The 27,381-nt window shown below is 46.8% G+C and overlaps 2 protein-coding genes across 2 annotated transcripts; both read left to right on the top strand.

The window, feature by feature from the left end:
- Positions 1-491: 491 nt before the first annotated feature.
- On the top strand, positions 492-984 carry LOC122726084 (nuclear transport factor 2-like). The gene is made up of 2 exons (XM_043963573.1): positions 492-525; positions 575-984. The coding sequence occupies exon 2, from the start codon at positions 601-603 to the stop codon at positions 982-984; it is 384 nt and encodes a 127-aa protein (XP_043819508.1). The 5' UTR covers positions 492-525; positions 575-600.
- A 7,092-nt stretch (positions 985-8,076) lies between these two features.
- On the top strand, positions 8,077-26,767 carry SHISAL2A (shisa like 2A). Its single transcript, XM_043963572.1, has 3 exons — positions 8,077-8,273; positions 24,437-24,576; positions 26,494-26,767. The coding sequence occupies exons 1-3, from the start codon at positions 8,092-8,094 to the stop codon at positions 26,679-26,681; spliced, it is 510 nt and encodes a 169-aa protein (XP_043819507.1). The 5' UTR covers positions 8,077-8,091; the 3' UTR covers positions 26,682-26,767.
- Positions 26,768-27,381: the final 614 nt, after the last annotated feature.

Genomic DNA, 27,381 nt, shown 5'->3' with positions numbered 1-27,381 from the left:
AGATATATGTAAAGTGGTTGGCCTTGGCAAAGAGAAGGGCCACCTCTTTATCAGAGACTGGAATGAAGTAAAGAGTGGAAGATGCCAAAGAGATGTGAAATGGGAAGGAAGGGAGAAGGAGGAGCTCATGGTGGATGGCCTCAATTTTTAGTGGAGTATGAAACAAGGGCTGAATGAGAGAGGAAGGGCAAGGAGTGTTATGGGAGGATTGAAGAAAGAAAAGATTTAGAACAACCACTGTGTAAGGTAGGATGGTTAGAGAATCAATTAGGAATGAATAAAAAGATTGTCTTACTGGAGTAAATATTGGAATAAGTTTTGAGATTAACCAGTATATATTGTGCTGTAAGAAATAAGGAAGGGGGCACAGCCACACTGCATTTCCCAGAGTGCAGCAGGCTCGGGGCGGGAGAGGGAAGGAAGGTGGGTGGGGAGTGGTGGGGGAAGACAGTCGGTCCGGGACCGTGCTCAGTTGCCGCCACTGCTGCCACTGCTGCCACTGCTGCCATCGTGCCAGCCTGTAGGGTGAGGAAACTGAGGCCCAGAGAGGGAGGCTTGACCCAAGGTCACACAGTTTCTGCTGCTAGGTGATGATCCAGAATGGGAGACAAGCCGATTTGGGAGCAGATTGGATCCAGCTTTGTGCAACATTACTACCAGTTATTTGATAATGACAGAACCCAATTAGGAGCAATATATATTGATGCCTCTTGCCTTACATGGGAAGGGCAGCAATTCCAAGGCAAAGCAGCCATTGTGGAGAAATTGTCTAGCCTTCCGTTTCAGAAAATCCAGCACAATATCACAGCTCAGGACCACCAGCCCACCCCTGACAACTGTATACTCAGCATGGTGGTGGGGCAGCTAAAGGCTGATGAAGACCTCATCATGGGATTCCACCAGATATTTCTATTAAAGAATATCGATGATGCTTGGGCGTACACCAGTGACATGTTCAGGCTAGCACTGCACAACTTCGGCTGAACTTTGTCTTCCCAAGGCACCCACGCTGTTTCCTTCTCTCTCCTCTTCCTGATATTATTCACACTTCCTCTCCCCCCAGCCCCCAGAACACTCCAAATATCATACACAAGCCCACAAGGCCATGGTGGGTGGACACCACCATGGTGTGGTGGCAGTGGCATCACTGTTTGAGTGTGCTGTGCATGATGTTTGGACGTTAGACTAGCCGCATCTGACAGGAGAAGTTTGTGTTGTACCAGTGCATGCCTTAGAAAGACCAAGTAATGGGGCAGCTAGATGGTGCAGTGGATAGAGCACTGGCCTTGGAGTCAGGAGTACCTGAGTTCAAATCCAGCCTCAGACACTTAACACTTACTAGCTGTGTGACCCTGGGCAAGTCACTTAACCCCAATTGCCTCACTAAAAAAAAAAGAAAGAAAGAAAAAGAAAGACCAAGTAATGCAAAAGGTTGTCTTTTTTTTAATGTACTGACAAGTTGCTCTAGTAACCCAAAGAAATGAAGGAGAAAGCAGCAGCTGTGTGTGCAGCCCAGATCTTGATTTGTTCAGATGTTCCAATGCCTCCTTATACAATAAAACCATGAAAATTTTCTTAACAACAACAACAACAAAGAAATAAGGAAGGGGATGGTTTCAGAAAAACTGGGGAGACTTATATGAACTGATGCAAAGTGAAGTGAGGAGAACCAGAAGAACGAACACATTAACATTAACGTACACATTATAATGATAATCAATGGCTTTCACCATTGACTAAATTTTGCAATTTAGCAACTCTTGATAATACAATTAGCCACAACAATTTCAAAAGGTTCATGATGAAAAATGCTATATACCTTGAGATAAACTGATGGACTCTGAGTAAAAACTGAAACATATTTTTTCTCTTTCTTTCTCTTGCTTGACATGACTAATATGAAAAAAAATGTTTTGCATGACTTCATATGCCTTCTCAATAGGTGGGGGAGAGGTGGAGGAGGAGAGAATTTGGAAATGAAATATTTTTATTAAATTTTAAAGATTAAGCAGCATAAATTTATATTGGACACAGTCGGCATGGTTTCCTGACTTGCCCCTGCTCTGTTCAGCAGCACCTAAGTAGGAGTGAATGAGGAAGATGGTAGGAGTAATCGAGTTGAGACTGGCTCATGGTCTTCTCTACCTCAATTCCTTCCCTTACCAGGGGACTTTGAAATATATTTTGATGTTCCTTCAAATAACCCAACTTCCCAGTTTCTCAATCTATTCAGCTCCCATGATCTAGTCCTCCAAACTTCTTCATCTACCCTCAGAGATCGCCATACACTTGAATTTGCCATCACCCACAAGGGTTCTACTTCCATGTTCAAGAACTACAAAATCTCTTTATCTGATTTCTTTATCTAAGACTTGGGAGTCTCATCATCAACTTCTGGATTCATGCCCCAAGATGACAAAAGATTTCTGTTGTTAATGCCAAGTTGACAAAAAGCTGCCTCAGATCTCCTCAACAGGGAGTCAGTCACCAACCACCACTACTTATTCCTCTGGCCCTTAATAAAATATCTCTTTGCAGAATTTTGTAAGCTTATTCAGGGCAATAATCATCTTACCTTTTTCTTTGTATGTTTATTGCCTACCATAGTACCTAGCACATCAAAGGTGCTTAATCAATGCTGGCTGATTCATTAATTGATAGGTTTGGACTCAGAAGACAATGATACTGAATCCTCAACTACTGGAGAACAAATTCTCATCCCAGATGAGATCCCTCATTCCCACTCATCTGAGCTCTACCTGCCTCCCCCACACACAATATCCCACTGCAGATCTGTTTGCCTCCTTCCCTGTGCCCTCTGGAACTCCTATTCCACAATTAATAAATTTCCATAATTTTTAACCTGTTCCTCTTCAAGTCCTTACATCTTCTGACATTCCCCGAGATCTGGCTCCCTTTGGATTGTATTACATAACATTGGCCATCCTTTCCAGCACTTTTTGTACTTTCTCTCATTTCCCCTGACTCACTGGTCCCCAAGGGGCAGTCAGAACACTTCCTGCTGAAGTATTGTAGAATACTTCAATAGCGACATTGCTACTTCCAGATTTTCACTCTACTATTATTACTTAGTAACTTCTCCTTTGAGGTTTGTACTCTCCAGACTTATCAGCCAATCCAGAATGCTACTACTATAGGGGGGAGGGAAGGGGACAAGGATTTATAAAGCACCTACTATGTCCCAGGCATTGTGCTAAGTACTTATGGATATCTTATTTGATCTTCACAGCAACCTTGGGAGATAGATGCTATCGTTATCACCATTTCACAATTGAGGAAACTGAGGCAGACAGAGGTTAAGTGACCTGCCCATGGTCACCCAGCTAGTAAGTAGGGTTGGATTTGAACTCAAATCTTCCTGACTACAGGCCCAGCACCCTCTCCACTGTGCCACTGAGTTGCCTCTATTGAGACCCATGACATTATTTCTCCTTTTTCAATGAGTCTCCCTCTTCACCCCAATTCCTGCATTCATACGAGGGAACTGCAAAATACATATTGATGTTCTTTCAAGTATCCTAATTTCCAAATTGTTCAACCTACTTATACTCCTCTACACTACCTCAGCTACACACAGGGATGGTTGTACCCTTGAACTTGCCACCAGTTACAAGTATTCCATTCCATGTTTGAGAACTCCCAAATTTCTTTATTTCATTATACTCTTTGATCATTCCATACCTCTCTTTGCCTTACCAGCCCTAACCTTGCTCTGTCTCCCAATCTCCCTATGCCCCAATATCTTCCCTAGCCCTCACCTGTGCTCTGGCTTCACTCTCCTCCCACCCTAATCTTGACCCTTTGGTCCAAAGCTTGTCAAGTCCCAACCCTGGATCACCCCCATTATCTGCCTCCTTCATTTCCTATTTATGTCCTGCTGGACGTAAAGAAGTAAGGAAACTACACTGACTGGGTCCAATACCAATTTACACTAGCCAATCTCAACCAGGCTCTTTTACTTCCTCCTAATTGATTCTATAGTCCCCTCTCCACAGAACTAACCCTTCTTCTTGCCAAAGTCAATCACCCTATATGTAACCCTTGATTCCTCCTCTCCCATTTTATCCAGCAGATTGGGCCCATTCTGTGTGTGTGTCTATGTCTGTCTCTCCGTCTCTTTCTGTTTTCCTATCTCTGTCTGTCTCTGTCTCTCTGTATGTGTCTGTGTCTGTGTCTGTCTCTGCCTTTCTGTCTCTCTCTCTGTCTCTTTGTATGTGTCTCTCTGTTTCTGTCTCCATCTGCCTCTCTCTGTCTGTCTCACTGTCTCTTTCTGTCTCTTTCTCTCTGTTTCTGTCTCTCTGTGTGTCTCACTGTCTTTTCTGTCTGACTCTCTGTTTCTGTCTCTGTCTGTCTCTGTTTCCCCGTCTCTGTCTCTTTCTGTCTCTCTCTCTCTCTCTGTCTCTGTCTATCTCTCTGTTTCTCTCTCTGTCTATGTCTATGTCTCTGTCTGTCTCTGTCTCTCTGTTGGTCTCTGTCTCTCTGTCTCTGTCTCTCACTCTCTCTGCTCCCTCCCTGCAGCCTACAAACATGATCGATCACCTATTCTGCATCCCTTAAAAAAGCCTTCATTAATCCTACCATCCTCTCTAGTTATCATCCTATATCCCTCTTCCCCTTCTCAGCTAAGCTCATTGAGAAAGGCACCTGTCTTCTTCCCTCTGCTCTGAGGCTTCTGACCCCACCATTCAGTTGAAACTACTTTAGGTTGTCTGTTGTCTCTTCATTGCCAAATCTAACACCCTTTTCTCAATTCTCCTTCTTGACCCGAGGCATTTGATCCTATTGATCTCATACAGATCTGACCACTTCACCCTCTCCTTAATCAATAAACTTCAGTCATTCCCTATTACTTCTACGATGAAATAAAAACTCCTATGTTGAGCATTTAAAACATCACAGTCTAGCCCCTTCCCACCTTTCCTGTCTTCCGACACTTCACACCCCTCCATGCAACCTATGATTCAGCTATACTGACCTAGCTGCTATACCTCATACAAGATATCCCATTTCCCATCTCTGCACCTTTGCACCAACTGTTCTCCATTTCTTCAATGCCTTCCCTCCTCCCTTTCTCCTTTTAGAACCCATGGCTTCCATAGACTCATTTAAAAGCCCACATTCTGCAAGAGGTCTTCCCCAGTAACTCCATCTGCAAGTTAGTTTGCTGTTACCATGTATCTACTCTGCATCTACTTTGAATGTATCAATTATATACCTGTTTTCTTTCCCCTTAGAATGTAAGCTCCTTGAGGGCAGGGACTGCTTTAGGGTTTTGCTTTTTTACTTATTCCGGTGACATGGTAAACTTCTGATACAAACTTGTTGATACTGATTATTCCTCAACAAATAAGTCATCCCTCCTCTGCTTTAATCTCTCCAATACATGGGAATGCACTACCCCTTGAGGCAGCCTATTCCATTTTCTGGATCTAGAAGGAGCCTAGGTCATTTAATTCCACCCCACTCATCCCCCCCCCATTTCACAGATGGGAAATCTGAGGTCCAAACAGATTTTTACATTCCCAAACATTACACCAATAGCAAGACAGTAACTGAACTAGAGTCTCTTGTCTTCCAGGTCCAGTGTTCTTTTCATGATCCCATGTTGCCCATCTGACTTTTAGTGCCCAACTAACTATGTGTATGATATCTTTGGTTATCTAACTTATGTCTTACCTCCCCACCCCCAGCCCTTCACCATAAGCTCTTTGAAGGAAAGAATAGTAACTTCTCTGTAGCCTTTCTAGAGCTGAACCCAGGACCCTGGCCACAGAAAGGGCTTAAGAGGGATAGCTAGGTGGCGCAGTGGATAGAGCACTGGCCCTGGAATCAGGAGTACCTGAGTTCAAATCCGGCCTCAGACACTTAACACTTACTAGCTGTGTGACCTTGGGCAAGTCACTTAACCCCAATTGCCTCACTAAAAAAATTTTTTTTTTAAAAAGGGCTTAAGAAATTCACTTAGAGGGGGTGCAGTAGATAAAGCACTGGCTCTGGATTCAGGAAGACCTGAGTTCAAATCTGGCCTCAGACACTTGACACTTACTAGCTGTGTGACCCTGGGCAAGTCACTTAACCCTCATTGCCCTGCAAAAAAAAAAAAATTGCTCTGCCTGCCTCTTCTTCCTTTCCCCTCCTCTCCCTTATTATTAGCTTCCCCTTTTCTCTCCTCACCTTCCTTATCCATATCACCCCTTTCCATCACTCACCTCCTTCCAACTCTGCTATTCTGTATTCCTAGCTCCCTTCCAGCTCTGCCATTGCAGGTTCTAAGGTTCTAACTCTGATGGTTCCCATTCCAAGGACCCTCCCAACCCTGACATTAGATGTTTTCAGGTTCTTTTCAGCTCTGATATTTTTCATTCCAAGGGTCCTACCAGACTCTGACTCCTTGTCCCAAGGCCTCTTCCAGCTCTGATCTTTTATCATTCTCTTACTCAGGACAAACGCTGCGCCCTGTGCTTGAATGCACTCTGATTTCCGAGGGAGTTCTAGCAAGCTTTCAAAGGGGGATCCTCCCCATAGAGGAACAAGAGGCTCTGCATCTCAGCAGAGAAAGCTGGTTTAAAGAACATTGTAAAAGTTCTAGCAGGGGGGGAAAGCATTCTGGGGGTTATTTGAAGCAATGGTGTGGAAGGTGGCAGGAGAATAAGATGGATGGGAGACAAAAAGATGAAGCCCCTTCATGGACCTCACAGTCAAGCTCAGGAAAGAAGCCACACGCAGCAGACCTAGAAGCAGCCCTGCCCTTCCTCCCTCTCTGCTCTCTTCTCTCGATGGGGAACTCGGGTCTTAAAGAAAGGGCACAAAGTGAAGAATCAGAAGACTGGGCTTCTCAGCCTTGCTCTGCTACGTTCTGGCTGCTTCTCTCTAGCTGCCTCAGTGTCCTCCTCTGTAAGATGGAGAAGACTAACCTTCTCGTCGTGGTCCCTCCTCCTTGCAGATCCCATGGGCCTCTCAGACTGCTTTCTGTTCTGTGCTCTTGCCCTCTGACCCCAACCTGCCATGTTGCCTGGGAGCATACGTGTCTTCTTCCCCTGTCAGACTCTCAGACTCGGAGCTGCCGGTAGGGATGGGGGTGGGGTGGGAGGGAAGGAGGGAGGCTGGGAAGGGTCTTTCCATCCCCAGTACCTGACACAGGGCCTCGAATGCACAATAGCAGGCTCTTAATGAATGGGAGTTGAATTGAATCCCCTCCCCGATTCCCCCCACACACACATACACACACACTTCCTTTCCTTTGGCCTCTTTCTTCTCTCAGTTTTCTGTCTTCTACTCCTTCCCCCTCCCCCCTCCCCATTCACTCATTCGTGCCTTTTCAGAGTAAAGAACACTAGCCCGGGAGTCAAGTGCCCAGGATTTTAGTCCTCGTTCCTGCTCCTTCCCCTGCCCCCTTTTCTCTCTGGGCCTCAGTTTCTTTTTCTGTAAAATGAGGGATTACGCTAGAGGGCCTCTCAGGTCTAACATTCGCTGCTTTTCTTCCCTCGCCCGCTCTCCTTTCCCCTCCTCGCCCATTATCCCCAGGTCATCTCAGCTCCCTCCCTCTTTCTCTCCTCCCTCTCATTTTCCTTCTTCCTTTTCCTCTCCAAACAAGTCAGCGCTAGGCAGCTGCTCTGACTGGGTCAGCGCTTCTCTCCCACACCTTCCTTGAGCCCAGTGTGTGCGGAGCCCGGGGACCTCCTGAGCTTGGAGCCCCAGGGGTGGAGGACAGGACCCAGAGACTGGAGCATCAGCGAGTCCTGATCTGAAGAAAGGGGTCCTGATCCCGAGACAGGCCGGCGCCTTGAGGCCCAAGACCCTGAGCTGGGGTGCCACAGGTCAGACTCCGGAAGCCCCCACCTTCAGAAGGGCCCACCGGAGCTCCCACCCCCAGCGTCAGGCCGCGCCCAGGCTCAGTCTCCGGCCGTGGCAGGAGCGAGGTCAAAGGGGGTCCGGCCGCTTCCTCCCAAGCCCTCCAGGACCTCCCAGGGCGCAGCCGACTCGCGGCTGGCTGACCGCCAGGCGCGTCCATCCGCCCGGCCGCCCTCCCGTTAGTCCGGCCCCGAGCGGGTCGCTGCTGCGCTGAGCGCAATGAGCGGCTCGTGTAGCAGCTACCTGAACGCCGCCAAGGAGCTGGTGAGCGGCTTCAGCTGCCCGGGACCAGGCGGCGAGGCGGCCGCTGTCTACTGCTGCGGCTTTCAGGACCACCGCTACTGCTGCGACGACCCGCACAGCTTCTTTCCCTACGAGCACCGCTACATGTGGTGGCTCAGGTGAGGCCCAGCTGCCCGGGGCGCTGTCCAGCTGCCCTCGCTCTCGCCCTCTGCCTCGCTTCCCTTCCTCCCTCCTCCTTCCCTCCTTCCCTCCCTCCTTTCTGCCCTTTTTCCTTTATTCCTTCGCCTCCTCTTCTCCTCCCTTTCTTCCTTCCATTCTTCCCTTTTTCTTTCCTTCCCTTCCCTTCCCTCCCCTTCTTCTTCCCTTCCCCTTCTTTCCTCCTGCCCTCCCTGTTCCTTCTCTCTTTCTTTTCCCATTTTTCTTCCCCTGCTCCTTCCTTTCTGTCCTTCCCTGCCTTTCCTCCCATCTTTTCATTCTTTCCCCCTTTCCCCTCCTCTCTTTCTATTCTCCTTCTTTCCCTTCCCTTCCTCCATTCCCTCCTTCCTCTCTCCTTCCTTTCTTTCTCTTCTTACCTCACCCCTGCCTTCTTTCTTCCCTAGTCCCCTGTTTTCTTCTTTCCCTCTTTCCCACACTCCCCACTTTCTTTCCTTCTTTCTTCCTACCCCTTCTTCCCCTTTTCTCTTCTCTTTCTTTGTCTTCCTGCTTTCATCCTATCCTTCTTTCTTTTGTCCTTCTCTTCTTTCCTGACGCCCTTCCTCCTTCCTTTTCTTTCTTCTCTTCTTTTCTCCTTCTGTTCCTCCTTCATGAACTCAGCAAGTATTTCTTCTATGCTATACAGTATGCCAGGTACTGTGCTAAGTAGGGGCTGGGGATATAAAGCCAGAACATAAACATTCCCCACCTTCCTTCTCCTGGCTGCTAAGAAAGCTCACCAGACCCATTTGACTGTATTCAAATCCAGACCCTAACTAGCTCCTTCCAGGGAGCAGGAAACCAAGATCCCAGGCTTGGCTCCACCATGAACTCATGTGTAAGTCAATCAGCCTCTTACACTCAGAATATCTGAGCTGGGAGGGACCTTGGAGACCACCTAGCTTGGAGAACAAGCCCTTCCTTTTACAGGTGGAGAAACTGAGGCCCTTAGAGCCAAAGGGACTTGTCCAAGGTCACCCAGTGAGTCAGTAGCAGGGGCAGAACAAGACCTCAGGCTCCTGACTTGGAGCTCAGTATTCGTTCCACCGCATCACTGGGTTTCCCACTGAAGGAAGTTGGGGTCCACTTTTTAATCTTTCCAATAGGGAGAATAATGCCTGCCTCAAAGTTCCTCCCAAGTGAAGTTCAAATAGCTGGGAAAGCTGGCAACGGGTAAAGAAGCCCTGTGCAAATACAAAGGATTCTAATGATGATTTGGAAACAGGATTTGGTTTTATAACTTTGTACATTTGCAAAACACTTGACCCCTATGGTCAGGTTAGTCATTTCCCGCTGGGAAAACATTTATTCATTCCACTGAGTCAACAAAACGTCTTTCTTCCTTACTGTGGATGCTAGGTATTGACATCAACCAGGTTAGTTTCTTTTGGTTATAGAGGAAACTGAGGCACAGCAGGGAAGTGGCCTAGTTAGCCCCACCCTCAACAATGTTGTTGAAGTATAGTGGAAAGAATAATGAACTAGGAATCTGGAAATCATAGGATCAAAGATTTAGAACTAGAACAGACCTTTGAGGGCATTGATTCCAGTCCCTTTGTTTTACAGGTAAGGAAACTGAGGCATAAAGATGTTAAAGTGACCTCCCCAGGGTTACACAACTAGTAAATGTTTCAGTCAGGATTCGAACACAGATTTTGCTGACTTCAAGTCAGTTGCACCACTGACTTTAGATTCCTGTTTCAGCTCTGCCAACAGCTTGCTGTGTGACTTTTCTCCAGGCACTTAAATCTTTCTGCGTCTCCATGTCTCCCCTCCACCAAACAAACCATACTTGCTTTGCCTACCTTGCAGAACTGCCATAAAAATCAAACATGAAAATGTTTTATGATTTGGGGGGTGGTGATCTCATCAGGGGCATGGAGATCCCTTGGGTTTGTCTATCATCTCTATACAAATAACTTCCCAAAGTAAATATCCAGCCCTACCTTCTCTCCTGAACCTTACTCCTGCATCACCAACTGCCATGTGCCTTGGACATCTCAAATTTAACATGTCCAAAAGGGAACTCATTGTCTTCCTCCCAAGATCTACCCCTTCTCTAACTTCTCTATGTCTATCAAAGGCACCAGATCTACAATCTCAGAGTCACCCTTCACCCTTTCCCTCTCCCTCATTCCCAAATCCAATCAGTTCCCAACTCCTTTCAACTGTCCCTCAACAATGTTCACATCTGTCTCCTTTTCTCCACTCAGAGCCACCACCCTCACCATCAGTTCAGTCCCTCACCACCTCTTTTCTGGACTATTGCAATAGCTTCCTAATTGTTCTCTCTGCCTCTATCCTTTCCCCACCTCTGATCCATCCTCGACTCATCTCTCAAAGCAATATTACTAAAATATAGATCTGCACACATTGATCCCCTCCTCAAAAATCTTTAGTAGCTCCTCGTTCCCTGTAGGCTAAAATCCAAACTCCTAAGCCTGGTATTTAAAGGTCCTCTTCCATCTGGCCCCCATCAGTTTTCTTCTGTGTGATTCTCTTCCACACAATTCACATTTTAGCCAAACAGGATCACTATATGTCCATCTTTCACCCCCATTCACCCCAGGCTTCCATCAGGGCTCAACCCAGTTGCCACCAGCCTCATCCCCTTCCACTTTCCCAGTTGTTAGGACTCTTGTCCTCTTCAATTCCCTTGGATTATTCTTGTATGAATGTTGTACCCCCCAGTAGAGTGTAAGCTCCTTGAGGACAAGGACTCTTAAACATCTTTGTAGCCTGGCACATAATCGGTGCTTAGTAAATATTTGTTGAAGACAGTAAAACTTAATTGATTATGAATTGAACCATTCCCCTCCTCCCCACAAACCCAGCAGAATGAATCTCACCCCTTGTTCATGTGATACCTCTGCAGATGGGATGACATTACTGGTAGTCACAGCTTTGACTTTGAAAGGACTCCAGAGGCCACCTGGGCCAACCTATGAGGCCTATCTTGGCCAAGGTTGTATAGCTAGTGGACCAAAGCCAAGTTTTAAATCCCATCTTCTGACTAAACCTGGCCCTTTTCCTCTGTGCTGGGCTCAAATATAGCAGCGGTGACCCCCTACCACCCGCCCATTGACCCAAACCTTCTCTTCTCCAAGCTGAACACCCCCAAGACTTTCAACCTCTTTGTATACAGCTTGGTTTCTAGTTCCCACCTTCCTACAGACCCATTCTAGTTTGGAGCAATTGTGTCGTGAGTTCTGAGAGCTTACTGCCTTTCCTCTGCCATCTTGGCTCTGCCCCGGCACTCCAACCCATTCTAGTTTGTCCATAGAAATTCCTATGGAAACATGGTTCCAAAAATGTGACACAAGATCCCAAGGTAGGCCTAACCAGGGCAGAAAGCAGCAGGACCATCACTTCCTTGGGGGCAGAGGCTTTTGTCTTTGAATCCCCAATGCCCAGCACTGAACTTGGAATATAGCGGGGATCTGATAGATGTTTGTGATTGAATTTATGAAATGAAATGATGGAATCTAGGGCAGCTAGGTGGAGAAGTGGCTAGAGAGCTGGGCCTGGAGTCAGGAAGACCTGAGTTCAAATGTGGCCTCAGATACTTCCTAGCTGTGGGACCCTGAGCAAGTCACTTAATCTCTATCTGCCTCAGTTCTCTCATCTGTAAAATGAGGATCATAATACCACTTGATTCCCAGGGTTGTTGTAAAGATCAAATGAGATAATAATTGTAAAGCGCCATATAAATGTTCGCTTTGACGATGATGATCCTAGTCTAGAAAACTAACTCTAGGGGGCGGCTAGGTGGCGCAGTGGATAAAGCACCGGCCCTGGATTCAGGAGTACCTGAGTTCAAATCCAGCCTCAGACACTTGACACTTACCAGCTGTGTGACCCTGGGCAAGTCACTTAACCCCCATTGCCCCGCAAAAAAAACAAAACAAAAACAAAAAAACCCCAGAAAACTAACTCTACAATTCTCAAATAATAGATGTTTGTTGACTTAGATCCTCAAATTTCTTTCAAAGATTAGCTTAAGTATCCCCTCATACATGAAGCATATCTTAACTCTGCCTCCTCCACACCCCAATTACAAGTACCAACCCCCCAGTTACTTTGCTTGTATTCTGTATTTGTTGTGGATCTGTTGTTTCCCCTCAATAGAATGTAAGTTTCTTAAAGACAAGAATGCTTCCTTCCTTCCTTCCTTTCTTTTCTTCCTTACTCTTCTTTCTATTTGTTGGTTTGTTTTTTCCTTCCTTCTTTTCTTCCTCCTCTTCCTTCTTTCCTTCCTTCCTTCCTTTCTTTCCTTCTTTACTCTTCTTTCTATTTATGAGTTTCTTTTTTCCTTCCTTCTTTCTTTCCTTCCTTCCTTTTCTTTCTATTTGTTGGTTTCTTTTTTCCTGCCTTCTTTTCTTCCTTCCTCCTCTTCCTTCCTTCTTTCCTTCCCTCCTCTCCTTCTTGTCTTTGTATTTCTAGCATCTAGCACAAATACTTAATGAGTACTTGTTGAATGAATGAAAGATTTGAAGTTGATTCCCAAAATTGGGAGGGCATGGCATAATGGATAGACAACTTATTGGGCTTGGAGCCAGGAAGACCTTGGTTAAAATCCCACCTCAGATACTGGGTAACTTTGGGCAAATCTCTTAACTTCTCTGCACCTCAGTCCTCACCTGTAAAGCGAGAGTTAGACTAGCTGACCTCTAATGCCCCATTAACTCCAAATCTATAATCCTTCAAGTCCAGTCTCCCTGGCCTTCCCCCATCTCTCTGTACAACTCCAGATAAAGATTGATGTTAATGCCAACTAAAAAACCCAGAGGACAGTATGGAAGTACAGTTTGGTTTTTTTAAATCAGGGGGCCTGTTTTGGTCAGGATAAAGGAAGATGTGCATGTGCTTTTAAGTTGGTCTTGGAGGTGGTGACCAAAGATGCATCCTTTATCCTTTCTGGGCCCTCCTTTCTGTACAATGAAAGGGTTAGATGAAGACAGTGTCAGTTCAATTCAGTGAATTCTTATTAAACATCTACTATGTGCCAGGCCTAGGGCTCAGTGCCGGGACTACAGAAATGAGACATGGCTGCCATTGTCTGAGCCGAGCCTTCTTGGGGCTGAAGGGCAAGTGTATCAAGAGGCAGCAGAGTGCATTAAAGACCCAAGGAAGGTAGAGTGGCCTTCACAAGCTCATGGAGTCCATTAAGGTTGGAATGTGGAGTGCATGAAGTGAACAGAGGCAAAGAAGGCCCAGAAGCAGGTTGGAGACACATGATTGAGGTCTTAAGTGCTCAGCTAGGGTACATGCATTTTCTCCCATAGACAAGAGTGCTGTAAATAGACTTTGCTTGGATTTTAGCAAAATAATTGATGAAATCTCTTGTATTGTCCTTGTGGAAAGATGCAGAGATGTGGCCTAGACTGAGAATAGACAGTTAAGTGGATTTGGATTGGGTCGAATGGCCAGATCCAAAGTCACTAATGGTTTGATGTCAGATTTAACAGGGATGTGTACTTGCCCCTATGCTATTCAACATTTTTGTCAATGACTTGGAGAAATAATAATGATATGAAGGAGCTGGATGATTCAATGGTTAGGGCAGTAAATGTGCAGTCAGGAAGACCAGAATTCAAATCCCCCCTCTGATTTTTAATAGCTAATAAGTGCAACCCTCTGTAAGTCCCTTAAACTCTCAGCCTCAGTTAACATCTGTAAATGGGATAAGAAAGCACCTACCTCCCAGGGTTGTGTAAGTATAAAATGGCATAAAGAACTTAGCATAGTGCCTGGAAAATAGTAAACACTAAATACACGTTAGCTATTGTTATTATTTATTATTAAAGTGCTATATAAATATTAGTTAGTAGTAGCAATAATGCCAAGTCACTTTCTAAATTTGAACTTTTCTCAATGTTCTAAAATCGGTTTTCTTTCTCTTCCACCTCCTCCCATTGGAAAAAAAAGAAAAGAAAAGAAAAACCCTTGTCACAAATATGCTCCGTCAAACAAAACAAATTTCCACATTGGTTATCAGGCGGATCATACATTTGACCTGCTTACTGGTGTAGGCTCCCTACACAATATCCCATCTCCCATCTCCCAGCCTTTGCCCAGGTGGTCCTTCACACCTGGGATGCCTTTCTTCCTTGCTGCCACTTCTTCAAATACCTAAGCTTCCTTTAAGACTCAGTGTTATACTTTCTATAAGAGACCCCCCCCAAATACTTTGTCTTTGTTTTAACATACATGTTTAGTGTCTATTTAAGTGGGTCTGTGTTGTATCCTCCTGGCTAAATGCCCTCTCAGAGGGCACAGACTATTTAGTGTATTCAAACCCCCAGAGCTTAGCGCATTGCCTGGCACACAAATTGTCCATTGGCTTTGTCTCCCTGGAATCTAGTACAGTACCTGGCACCAGCTTGGTGAATGTCTGTGGAACTGAGCTGTCTTGAATCTAATTGAATAGAATCGATGTCCCTTTAAGATAAATGCAGATTCTACCTGACTACTTTCTCCCTGAGGACCCAGGAGGAAGGTTAATTAATGTCTTTGCAAAGAGCTCTTTAATGCAACATTTATAACCAAGAAGGAAAGTGGGAGATGCTGCCAGCCCAAGGAGACCCTAGGCTGAGCTCTGAAGACAAGGAGGGAACTCTGGCCTCAGTTTTCCCATCTGTGAGGCCTCCCAATTGTGAGGCCAGTGTGTGATAGTGGATGTTTAAATGCTATGAAAAATACCAAGTGCTGTTATCAGCTCCCTGGGGAATTTCAGAGTGGAGAAGGAACCACCTTCCATAGCTTCCTTGGCAGTTGGTCCTACAAGTTCTGCGTGAATACTTCTGGTGACGGGGTACTCACTACCTTACAAGACAGCCCCTTCTTCTGTGGGGTAGCTCAGGTGGGGAAAGTCCCTCCTTAAATGGATCTCAAATGAGCCTCCTGTTGTACAGAGGTGCCAGTTCTGCCCCCTGGAGCTAGGTCTTCAATGCCTAGGATTATACTTGTCCCAGAAAGTGAGCCCCAAGTTCACATGCCTAGACCCATCCTGTGCTGGGGGTCCTGCTCCTCCATCCCACACCTCCTCAGTGCTCCCTGGCATCTTAAACCTGGTACATCAATTGTTCCATTTTGTCTTTGTGTCCCTGCCACTGAGCCCACCTTCCCCCCAGCCCCAGCCCCCATCTCACCCTGAGGCAGATCACATGGTCAGGAACTTCTTCCTGACATCAAGCCTCAACTGACTGTCTTCCCTCATTGCCCCTGGTTTTGCCCTGGCACCAAGCAGAATAGTAACTGAGGGTTTCCCAAAAATCTCAGTGCAATTTTGACTGTTAAAGCTTAAAACCCAACTAGAACTTTTGGGACACCTTGTTGTTTGGCTGTGGTTGTTGTTGTTGTTGTATCATTTCCCTCACATCTGACTCTCTGTGACCCCATTTGAGGGTTTGTTGGCAAAGATATCAGAGTGGTCTGACATTTCCTTCTCCAGATCATTTTACAGGTGAGGAAACTGAGGCAGACAGGTGAAGTGATTTGCTAAGGGTCACACAGCTAGGAAGGGGCTATCCTTTGGTAGAGGGCTTAGCCTGGTTCTGCTTGGTGCCTTGGTGTATGTTAAAACAAAGACAAAGTATTTGGGGGGGGGGTCTCTTATAGAAAGTATAACACTGAGTCTTAAAGGAAGCTTAGGTATTTGAAGAAGTGGCAGCAAGGAAGAAAGGCATCTCAGGTGTGAAGGACCGCCTGGGCAAAGGCTGAGAGATGGGAGATGGGATATTGTGTAGGGAGCCTACACCAGTAAGCAGGCCAAATGTATGATCCGCCTGATAACCAAGTAATGAAGCGGCTTCTCCTGAAAGGTCCTTGGATTTGGAGTCTGAGGACCTGAGGCCAAAACCTGGCTCTGCCACCTGGCCTTCTCTGATCTGGGCCTCAGTTTCCCCATTTGTCAAAAATGAGAGGGTTAGACCCGATGACCTCAGAGGTCCCCTGTGGCTCAGGGTTTTAAGATCTTTATTTGACTTTTTCATTAGGATTTCAGAACAGGTAAAGACTAGCAGAAGTATACCCGACCAGGTGCCTTTTTTTCTAAACAAGGATAAAAGAGACTGTGGCCTGGCCATGTAAGTAAGCACACCAAACAGCCATCCACAGAGTATAGTTAATACTAACAACTGGTGCCCTTTTTAAGCCAACAAGAATTTACAATAATAACTCACATTTCTCAAGGCATTGATGTTTTGAGGAAGTGTCACAGGAAATAGAGAGTTGGCCTCAGAGCCACCCAGGTTCAAATCCAGCCTGGCTGTGTGACCTTGGGCAAGTCATATAACTTCTGAGTGCTCTAGCAATGAAAAGCTGAACAGAAGGTGCCAGCTTGCTTTGGCGGAGGGAGTTTCTCCACTTGGGAGTTCTCTAAGCCAATGAAATCCCAAGGCCTTCCCTATCCCCTGATTCTAAATTTTACCACATGCTTTCCCTATCACATCCCTGTGAGAGAGGCCTTAAGGACCAACTCTGAGTCTGCTTGTACCTCCTCAACACCAGGGCACTCTCTCCTGTTTTGTGGCCTGGCATCAGGAAATGCTGCTTCAGATCAGAGGGACAAGACCAAAGGACAAGACCAAATGGTTTCTCTGTCAAGAGACGCTAGATGGTGCCATAGTGCATAGAGCCTTGGGCTTGGAACAAGGAAGACCCATCATCTTCATGAGTTCAAATCTTTTTTTTTTTTTAAGTGAGGCAATTGGGGTTAAGTGACTTGCCCAAGGTCACACAGCTAGTAAGTGTGTGTTAAGTGTCTGAGGCCGGATTTGAACTCAGGTACTCCTGACTTCAGGGCCGGTGCTCTATCCACTGCGCCACCTAGCTGCCCCGAGTTCAAATCTTAATGCCCTCTCTAACATCAGTATGGAGAGTATACTTCAATGCCCCTGAAAGGAGAGAAGGCAAATAAGTGTCTATATGGTATCTACTATGTGCCAGATCTCATTTGATCCTTAATCACTGGGCTGGAGATCACTCTATCATTTGAGCCCTTAAATATGTCCAAGGTGGGCTTGGCAGGATGAGCAGCTATAGCCCTTTGCTGCCTCCCCCAGCCTCAACTGTTTGCTTTTCACTAGGGCTCTCCTCCCTTACAGTGGATTGTGCAAAGATTATTGTCTCCAATTTACTGATGGGGAAACTGAGGCTTAGGGAGAAGTGCTTTGCCTGGAGTTACAAAGCTGCTAAGTGTCAGAGGTCAGATTTGAAACTGGCCCGTGGGTGTGGTGAAAAGAGTTAGGTTATAAGAATTGGTCTGGAAATGGGATTGGGGGGAATGTGGGGCCCCACTGGTTTTGTGAATGAGGCAGAATATAGTCAGAACCAGAGAACGCGTCTCCCGAATGGAGGTTTATGTCCTTTCTACCAAACCAGGTTTCTCCAAAGGCTCAGGGTCCGTGATTCAGCCTTGAGACTAAACCTGAAGGTAAAATGAAAAGAGTCGAATATCTGAGCAAGTTCAGACCAGGGGATCCCTAAAGTTTCTGGCCAAGAGGATGTCCCAGACAAACAAGGAAGAACCCACGTAATCAGGGATACTGCCAGGGCTGATCTCAGGGCACAGGGGCACCAATGCCCAACTCCTTCTGCATTTTCTGGGACCGAGACCTCAGGCAGCTGTCAGTAGAGACCAGCACACCGGGCTTCCCTGGAGACGCACAACCAGGGGAACCCAAACATAAAGTTACTCAGTAATGTCAGGGCCCTGGTGCCTCCCCATGGGGCCATACACAAGTCCCCCCTGCCCAGCTGTCTCTCACTCTTTCTAGGATAATCAGTTCTGCAACCAAAGTATAATTGTCTAGCTTATTATATATATGAACCCAGAGGATCCCCTACAGACAGCTGCAGTGTGGAAGAAAGACTGGTACAACAACTGACATCCCAACAACTGTCCCCACAGCTCAACTAGTTGGCCTCTCTTATTATAGCATAGATGTGATTTCTCCTTCCCTTGAGCTTATTATAAAATACCCCATCCCACCTTCCCCTAATACCAATTCAATCGATCAATAAACATTTATTAAGTGCTTACTATGTGCCAGGCAGCATGCTAAGCACTGGCAAAAGACAGTCCTTGCCCTCAAGGAGCTTATAATCAGTGGTTAAGATGAGCAAATCAGTGTGACTAAGTTCAGTGATGTCTGAAAGTGAGTGTGGTTTCCCAGGACTGCAGAATTTCCCAGCATTGACTAGAAAACCATGCATTTTTTCTCATCTTGCTCAGCTGAGAAGATAATTTAATTTAAATTCTTTCAAAGTTAAAGGCTAGGGGGCAGCTAGGTGGCGCAGTGGATAGAGTACCAGCCCTGGAGTCAGGAGGACCTGAGTTCAAATCTGACCTCAGATACTTAACACTTACTAGCTGTGTGACTTTGGGCAAGTCACTTAACCCCAATTGCCTCACTAAAACAACAACAACAACAACAACAACAACAACAGTTAAAGGCTAGGGTGGGGGCAGCTAGGTGGCACAGTGGATAAAGCACTGGCCCTGGATTCAGGAGGACCTGAGTTCAAATCCAGTCTCAGACACTTGACACTCATTGCCCTGCAAAAAAAAAAGAAAGAAAGAAAAAGAAAAGTGTGGTCCCCTATACTCTTTCAAGGGAACTGCAAGACAAAATTAAAGGCTAATTCTTCCACCTCATCTTCCACTCCCACAGTTTGTTTGTTTTTTAATCACTGTGCCAGAGGGAGTGAAGGAGGGAATCATACTAATAGAAATACACTATATAGCACCTAATGGTTTCTACTCTTTATCTCATTAGATCCTTATAAGAACCATGTGAGAGTGGTTTAGATAAAGAAGCTGGGTGGTCCAGTGGATAGTGTTAGGCTTGGTGTCAAGAAGACACAGGACTCAAATCTAACCTCAGACACATATTAGGTGACCTTAGGTAAGTCACTTAACCTTTGTTAGCCTCAGTTTCCTCATCTGTAGAATGGGGATAAGAATAGTACCTACCTCACCAGGTTATTGTGAAGATTGAGTGAGATGATAACACATGTAAAACTATAAACCTTGAAGTGCTACATAAATGTGAACTATTATTATCTCCACTTTACAAGCAAGACAAGCTAGTTTTTATTCAGCAGAAAAAGCACCAAATTAGGAGTCAGAAGCTCTGGGTTCAAGGTGCAACACATACTAGCTGTGTGTCCTTAGGAAAGTAAGTAGAGCCAAAGATGGCTTAGAAGGTCGGCAGGAAGGGGCTGCTCAGTCACGTTGACATAGATCCAGTCCCAGGCAGGCCTCGCCAGAGAAAGAGACCCCTGTAGCCTCTAAACCAGCTGCAGTGCCAGCATCTTCTGGAACTAGGTTCACGGTCTGGTGAGAGGGCTGAGCAGTTGGCTGGGGTGGGGGGAGATTACAGGGGTCTCTGCTGGCACTGAGGCAGAACTAGGAAAGTAACTAGACCTCTCTGAACCTCGACTTCCTCATCTGTAAAATGAGGTACCTCAGAGGGCTGTTATAACAATTTAATGAGACAATGGAGAAAAAGTACTTTCTAAACCTTAAAGCACTTTATAAATTTCAACAGAGACTCAGAAGTAAAGTGACTTGCCCAAGGTCACACAAGTAGTATGTGGGTAGTCCCAATAGAGCTGAAACCTGAAACTACACTCTCTGCTTCTAATCCCAGCATTCTCGCCACCACAACTCAAACTGGTGCCCTGGTCACAGAGGTTGGTGACCTCCTTGGGGCTATTGGCAGCAGCTGTGCCAGGGATTTTACATATTGGTCAATCCAACCAACTTTAGCTAACCTTTATTCAGGTCCCATTCTGAGCATGACCCTGTGTTCAGCAATAGTGATATAAGGAGGGGCAGCTAGATGGCGCAGTGGATAGAGCACCGGCCCTGGATTCAGGAGTACCTGAGTTCAAATCTGGCCTCAGACACTTAACACTTACTAGCTGTGTGACCCTGGGCAAGTCACTTAACCCCAATTGCCTTACTAAAAAAAAAAAATAGTGATATAAGGACAAAGACAAAATGGTTCTGGATCTCAAGGATCTACAAGTGTCTCCCCTTGTCTGCACATCTAGGCCAGTGAAATAAAAATGTGTTTCATGGGGTCTTTGAAGATTTGAGGTGGTCTTCAAGAGTCATAGAACCTTAGAAGCTTAAAAATCTGAGGTCTGGAAGGGAAATGAGAGGCCATAAAGTGAAGCTCTTTCCCAGTGCCCCAAACCTTCGGCCATGTGTCCTTGTGTCCCCTGTGTGGTAGGCTAGCTTCTGATTGAGCAGACCACCTAATGAAAGGCGGAGAAGCATCTGTTTGGATCCAGGGATCTCGGGATCGACATCCAGCTCTGTTTCTTGCTGCTCATGTTACCATGGCCCAGTCACAAACCTCAGTTTCCACTCTCAAAATGGGGGTTGGATTAACTGACCTCTAAGGTCCTTTTTTTTGGGGGGGGGTGTAATGAGGGTTAAGTGACTTGCCCAGGGTCACACAGCTAGTGAGTGTCAAGTGTCTGAGGCCAGATTTGAACTCAGGTACTCCTGAATCCAGGGCTGGTGCTCTATTCACTGCGCCACCTAGGTCCTTTTGAAACTCTAATTCCTGGGTCACTTCCAGTGACAGGGAATCTACTTCCTCCCTGAGCAGCAGCTTTGGGAGAGTCTTCCTTCCACCCAAAACCTACCTCCCCATAATTGCTACCCATTCCTCCTGCTCCCGTGCTTTGGGGCCAAGCAGAACAAAGCTAATCCCTCTTTCATGGGACAGCCCTTGAAGTTTTGGAAGACAGAGGCGGACTTCTCTGAAGGTTCTCTTTTCTAGGCTGAATAGCTCCAGTTCATTGCCCTAATCTTCAAAGGGAAAGATCTATAGCCTCAATCCATCCCAGTCACCCTTCTCTGGACCTGTCCTTCCTAAAATAGTGATCTGAATTAAACTCAATCTTACAGGTTCTTCCCCATCTCCTATTTAAAGACCAGTATGTCTAGAATTGACGACATCTTGGAAGGGGTTAGCTGACAGCCAGCAAGGCTTTCTAAGAATGGCATCAGGAGGGGCTGGGGGTGGGAGGTAGATGGGAGACAATCTTCCAACTGTCTGCTGATTCCTTTTAGGTGCTTTCAGCAATTAAATGGCCTCCTTGTTTCCTTCCAAGCAGATGTTCTTTCAGCCAGAACATTTGCCGCTGTCTGGAACACACTGTCCCCAGTCCTGCATTGAACTTGACTTAGACGCCATTCTAAGTCATCAGAGAGGAGGTCTCTCCCAGATCCAGCAACATTTCTTAGGTTCCCTGCATCTGCATGCATTAGAAGCTGCCTCATAGACAAGTTACACCTGGAAACAGTCTCGTGGGGTCATCTGGTCTATCCTCCTGCCACAGAGCAAGGACTCCAAACGGCCAACTGCTTGGGTCATTTGAGACCCAGAGAGGTTGTGACTTGCATGAACTATGTAGCTTTTGAACCCAGGTCTTTTGATACCAGATCCTGTGGATAAAGTTTTGGAGATATAAAGCACCGGCCCTGGATTCAGGAGGACCTGAGTTCAAATCTGGCCTCAGACACTTGACACTTACTAGCTGTGTGACTGTGGGCAAGTCACTTAACCCTCACTGCCCAGCAAAAATAATCAGATAGATAGATGATAGATAGATAGATAGATAGATAGATAGATAGATAGATAGATAGATAGATAGACAGATAGACAGATAGATGGATAGATAGATGACAGATAGATAAACAAGTAGATAAAGTGTTGGAGATGAAAGTCTGGAGGACCTGATTTCAAATCCTGCCTCCCATATTTCCTAGCTGGGCAAGTCATTTGACTTCCCTGGGCCTCAGTTTCTCCATTTGTGAAATGAAGATAATAATAGCACCTCGATGGCAAAGTTGTCGAGAGACTCAAATGAGATCATTTAATGTCAAGTGTTTTGCATAGCTCGAAGTACTCAAGCAATGCCGCCCGTCGTTAGTATTATTACATTACCCCCCTGGTGGGGGTTAAATAAGCCTCGAAGGAGATTAGGGATACTGACAAACGGAGGTGATGAGAAAGTGAATGCCAGACTTGCAAAAGAGCCAGAGCGAAGAAACAGAGACAGACCAGGAGCCGCGTCCGAGTGGACGGGGCGGGGGGGGGTGGAGGGGGGGGGGGAGCACGGAGGTGAGCCGTGAGTCACAAGGCAGAGAGCCGGGTTGGGAAGAGCTTTGAGTGGCCACAGAGGCGTTGATCCAGAATCGCAGTCTCTCTCTCTCTCTCTCTCTCTCTCTCTCTCTCTCTCTCTCTCTCTCTCTCTCTCTCTCTCTCTCTCTCTCTCTCTCTCTCTCTCTCTCTCTCCTTAACCCGCCGCGCCGCCGAGAGAGCGACATCCATTATAATACTTTAGGAAGAAGTCATCAGGTTCCATTACTTTCCTTGCTCCTCCCCACAACCCTCTGAAGTAGCTAATGGAGGTACGATCACCTTTATCTGATGATGAAACTAAAACTCAGAAGGTTGAATGATTGAGCCAAGGTCACAAAACAATGAAATGGGCAGAGGTGGAGGCGCAGCGCAAGCTTCCTGCAAGTCCAGGGGACGCCCTCCCAAGCTGCCTCCCTCGAGTTCCGTTCAAGATGTACTGATTGGGGACCTTCTTGATGCAGGGCACCGAGCTTGGTGCTGGCTGAATGAATGAATGAATGAGCTCTCAGTCGCTCCAGATGTGGGGAGTTCCGCTGTTACTTGGCTAATGCGCTTTTCTGAAGTGGGAGGCAGGTAGCGGCTGAATCGTCCCAGACTCCCAGCCTCGTGTTTGGATGGGAAAGGGAGGACTGCTTGGCGAGTGCTTTAGATGAGCACATTGCCTCTCGTTGCTAGGAAATGTGGCCCTGATTGCTGCACTGGGAGGGAGAAAATAAATGGGGATGTTGCCTTAAATGTCTTCTTGATGGTATTGGCTCTGTTCCGGGAAAAAATGAAATGACTTGCCTTGTTTCATAAATTCCCAGAAGAGAATGAGCAAGGACTCCTCAAGGGCAGGAACTGTCTTTAGCTTCTTTTTGTATCAGTAGCACTTAGCACAGTGGCTTGCACATAGTAGGCACTTGATAAATGTTTATCGATTGATGGAGGCAGCATTAGCATAGTGAATAGGGCAGGTTACTTTTATGTCCATTTCATGGATGGGAAAACTGAGGTACAAAGAAGTTTGCCCATTGTCAGACTTCAAGGAACAGGAGTTTCACTGGTGGGAGGGCTCTCTCCGTGGCCCCTGAAGGCCTCAAGAGACAATCTTCATGAGTTACCACAGCTGAAAAAAAATGCATCCATGGTGCTCTCTGGTGGTGAGCCTCTCTGCCCTTACTTAGAGAACAGACACTCAGATCTGTTGCCAGGCCTGCATTTGAATCCTTCTCAGCTGGTTAGCACTGGCAGAGCTTGAGTTCCACTGTCAGGGTCACTGCCATGGACCGATGTGGCTTAAAGGAGGCAAGCTGCCCATGGTTATGGAGCCAATAATACATGGATGGCTCCCTTTTCTGTATAGCTCTTGAAGGTTTCTGGGGCTCCCCTCAGAAGTCTGCAAGGATGCACACTCACCCTGAACTTTCCAGACTTCGGGGGAACCTGGGGACTTTGGATGCTAATTTCCCCTGTGCTCACATGAAATAGAATACAGATTGTTTTTCAGATGAGTCAACTGAGGCCCAGAAGCAGAGTCAAGTTGGTGGAATAACAGGAAGCCACTGAACCTAGCTCCCCATTATCCCTTCTCTACACTGATCTAGAAAATATATCAGTCCAATTCTAATCAGTGAGTCATTTTTCCAGCCCAGGGCAGCTTAATAAACCGAGGCCCAGAGGATGGAAGTAATTGCCCAGGGTTGGTTGGTCAGTCAGTCAGTCAGTCAACAAGCACTTATTAAGCTGGGAAAAAAGAAAAGCCTCCTGAGTCTCAAAGGAAGTCAGGGGCTGAGGCCGGGAAGAAAATCGTTCCTGGTGTGGGGACAGGAGCCAGGAGATGGACCATCATGTGTAAGGAACAGCCAAGGGTCAAATAGTGCTTGGGTGATTGATTGGGGCAGAAGCCCTGCCTGGGGCTCACCCAGCTCTGCCTCCTGTGGCCTTTCACTCAGCCCCCTGTGGTCCTCTTTCTCCAGTATCGGTGCCCTGGTGGGCCTGTCTGCTGCAGCTGTGGTCCTCCTGGCTTTTGTCATCACTGTCTGTGTCCTCTGTTACCTCTTCATTAACTCCAAACCCCCTCCTAAGCTGGACACAGGCTTAAGCTTACAGGCAGAAGGTAAGAGGCTATATTGGAAGTGCTGTCTGGGACCCTGGGAGGGGAGGGGAAGGTCCCACTTATCAGCCGAGGTGGGCGCTGGGGGTGGGAGTGGGGGAAAGGGGGAGGGTGGTCCACAGGAGAAAATCACTGAAACTGGGAGTTGGGAAGAAGCCTTCATGTCTTCTAGGAAGCATGTTCTTATGAAAAATCCTAGGAACTCTTCCAATTCCAAAAAAGGCTTCATCAGACCTGCTGCCAAGGCAGGAATCGGGGCACAACAAAAGGTTGGAATGTTGAAAACCCCTGATCTAAACCAACTGCTTCATTTTCAGAAGCTCAAGGAGGCTCGTTGCATTGTAACTTTAGAAGTGGAAGGGACTGGGCAGCTAGGTGGCACAGTGGATAGAGCACCGGCCCTTGATTCAGGAGGACCTGAGTTCAAATCCAGCCTCAGACACTTAACACTTACTAGCTGTGTGACCCTGGGCAAGTCACTTAACCCCAATTGGCTCACCAAAAAAAAGTGGAAGGGGCCTTAGAGATCGTCCATTCCAAACCCATCACTTTATAGAAGAGGCCCAGAGAGGTGAAGGGAGTGATCTGTCCAGGGTCCTGTGGCTGGAGAAGATGGAATCCACACCACAGAATCACAGAGAGCCCCTCAGCAGCCTGCCAGCTTGACCCCCCAACACAAGGAAGGCCCAGCACCACATCCCTGCTAAGTGGTCTTCAATCTCTCTTTGAAGGCTGCTAATGAAAGGGGAACCTCCCTTCCACTTGGGAGGCAGACCCTCCTCTAACTCTGGGGCAGCTCCCACCCACAGGGAGTTTGTCCTGACTTCCCATCCCAAATGGCCTTTCACAGATTCTGCTCATTGCTCTGAGGTCCATCTAATCTGGGGCTGATCTTTTTCCCACATCCCAGCCTTTCAGATACTTACTCATCTTCCCCAGGCTAAAAATTCCTGCTTCTCTCCGCTTATATGATGACGATCACAACTCCTTTCACACCCTGATTGTCCTCCTCTGGATCAACTCCAGATTGTCAATGACCTTCCTAAAATGTGGTGTGCAGAAGTGAACATAAAACTCCAGATGTGGCCAGACCAGGACAAAGGACAGAGGTGCCCCCTCCCTGTCGCTAGATACTGGATCTCTCTCAGTAGCTCTTTCAGCTCCCGTGACAAGTCCTGGGCAAGTCACTTAAGCCCAATTGCCGAGAGAGAGAGAGAGAGAGAGAGAGAGAGAGAGAGAGAGAGAGAGAGAGAGAGAGAGAGAGAGAGAGAGAGAAGTAGCCAGCAGCCAAAAGGCTCCTCTGCTCATCCCTGTTACGTGTAGCTACATTGTCTCCCCCTATAGAACATAAGTTGCTTGAAGGCAGGAATTGTTTCATTTGGAGTTTTGTATCTCCAGAGCCTAGAACTGTGCTGGTGCATTGTAGATGTCTAGTGGTTGATGGAATCATTGATACACAGCCTTTCTCCTGAGCCGGATGATACTTTAAAACCACAAAGAAAGGTTATCTCAGTATGGGAAAGAATTATCTAGGGGCAGGCTCTGCAGGGGGGAAATCACATATACTGGAGCTGAAGAGAAGTTGAGAGCCACAGACTGATGTAGTGGGTAGAGAAAACTGGGCTTGGACTCAGAAAGACCTAGATTTGAATTCCATTGTGCTGCCCCAGTCCAGATGTGGAAGTGCCAGCTCCAACTGTACTTATTGGGCAGGTGGGGGGGGGGGAGGTAGTGCCTGAAGTGGGAGGACTGGAAACCAGTGGATGGTAGAGACCAAGGACAGTTCCTAGGTCCCACGGGGGCAGGTTCAGCACTCTTCTCTCCTGAGATCCCATGAGATCCTGTGGAATCCCATGGAATCATGGACAGAGTCTCACTACAACCGTGTAACCTTGGCACATGGCTTGCTGTGTTTTTTAGACCCAGAGCCGCCATCTTTGGAAGAGACCAGCCGGAGTGGTGCGGGAGCTGTGGGGCCCCACAGCCTCCGAAGGCATTTCTTGAACCCCCGACTAGACTGTGACCCGCAGGCCGCGGACCCTGACCGGCTCTTTCAGAGGTGCTTCATTGCTACAGTGACCACTTCAGATGGCCAGGGCCTCCCCTGAGGCCGGTTCAGAGAGTGTCATGTCACTGCCAACACTGCCCAAAGTCTAATGCTGGGCCATGGCCTCTGCCGGCCAGATACACCCAACCCCACTTGTCACTGTGATTCCAATAAACTTTCCTGTTTGTGTGTCTCTCTTGTGGGTGTAGTTTCCTGTGGGCTGTGCCAGCTAGGAGTCTGTGCTGTCTGATCCCAAGGTGAAATTGTGCTGCCCCATATTACAGAAGCACTGAATGTTAGAGTTGGAAGGGGTCTCATCAGTCCCAAAAAGGAATTCCTCCTACAACCCATCCAGCAAGTGGTTGTCCATCTACCCCCTGGCTAGTAATCAATAACAGTAACAACAATGTGGATATCACTATAGTATGTTAAAGTTTATAAAACCCTTTACTTCCACTCAAACCTCACAACAATCTGATGAGATGGGTACTATGGATCATTATTATTCCCATTACACAGATGAAGAGACTAAGGATCAGAGAATTTATGCAATTTGCCCAAGGGCACGCAGTGTCAGGGGCAGGATCTATAACCAGGTCTTCCTGACTGTGAATCTAGCATTCTAGCCACCAGCCACATTGCCCAGAACCTTGTGCACCAGGCACCAATCCCCAAAATCCCACAAAATCACAAACCCTTGGATTGTTAGAACCACAGAGTTCAGTCCAATAAAGAACAGATATAGGGGCAGCTAGATGGCG

This window comes from Dromiciops gliroides, chromosome 4 (genome assembly GCF_019393635.1).
Source record: "Dromiciops gliroides isolate mDroGli1 chromosome 4, mDroGli1.pri, whole genome shotgun sequence".
NCBI classification, from domain to species: Eukaryota; Metazoa; Chordata; class Mammalia; order Microbiotheria; family Microbiotheriidae; genus Dromiciops; species Dromiciops gliroides.
The sequence above is the reverse complement of the archived record's forward strand: the minus strand, read 5'-3'. Positions and strand labels throughout refer to the sequence as shown.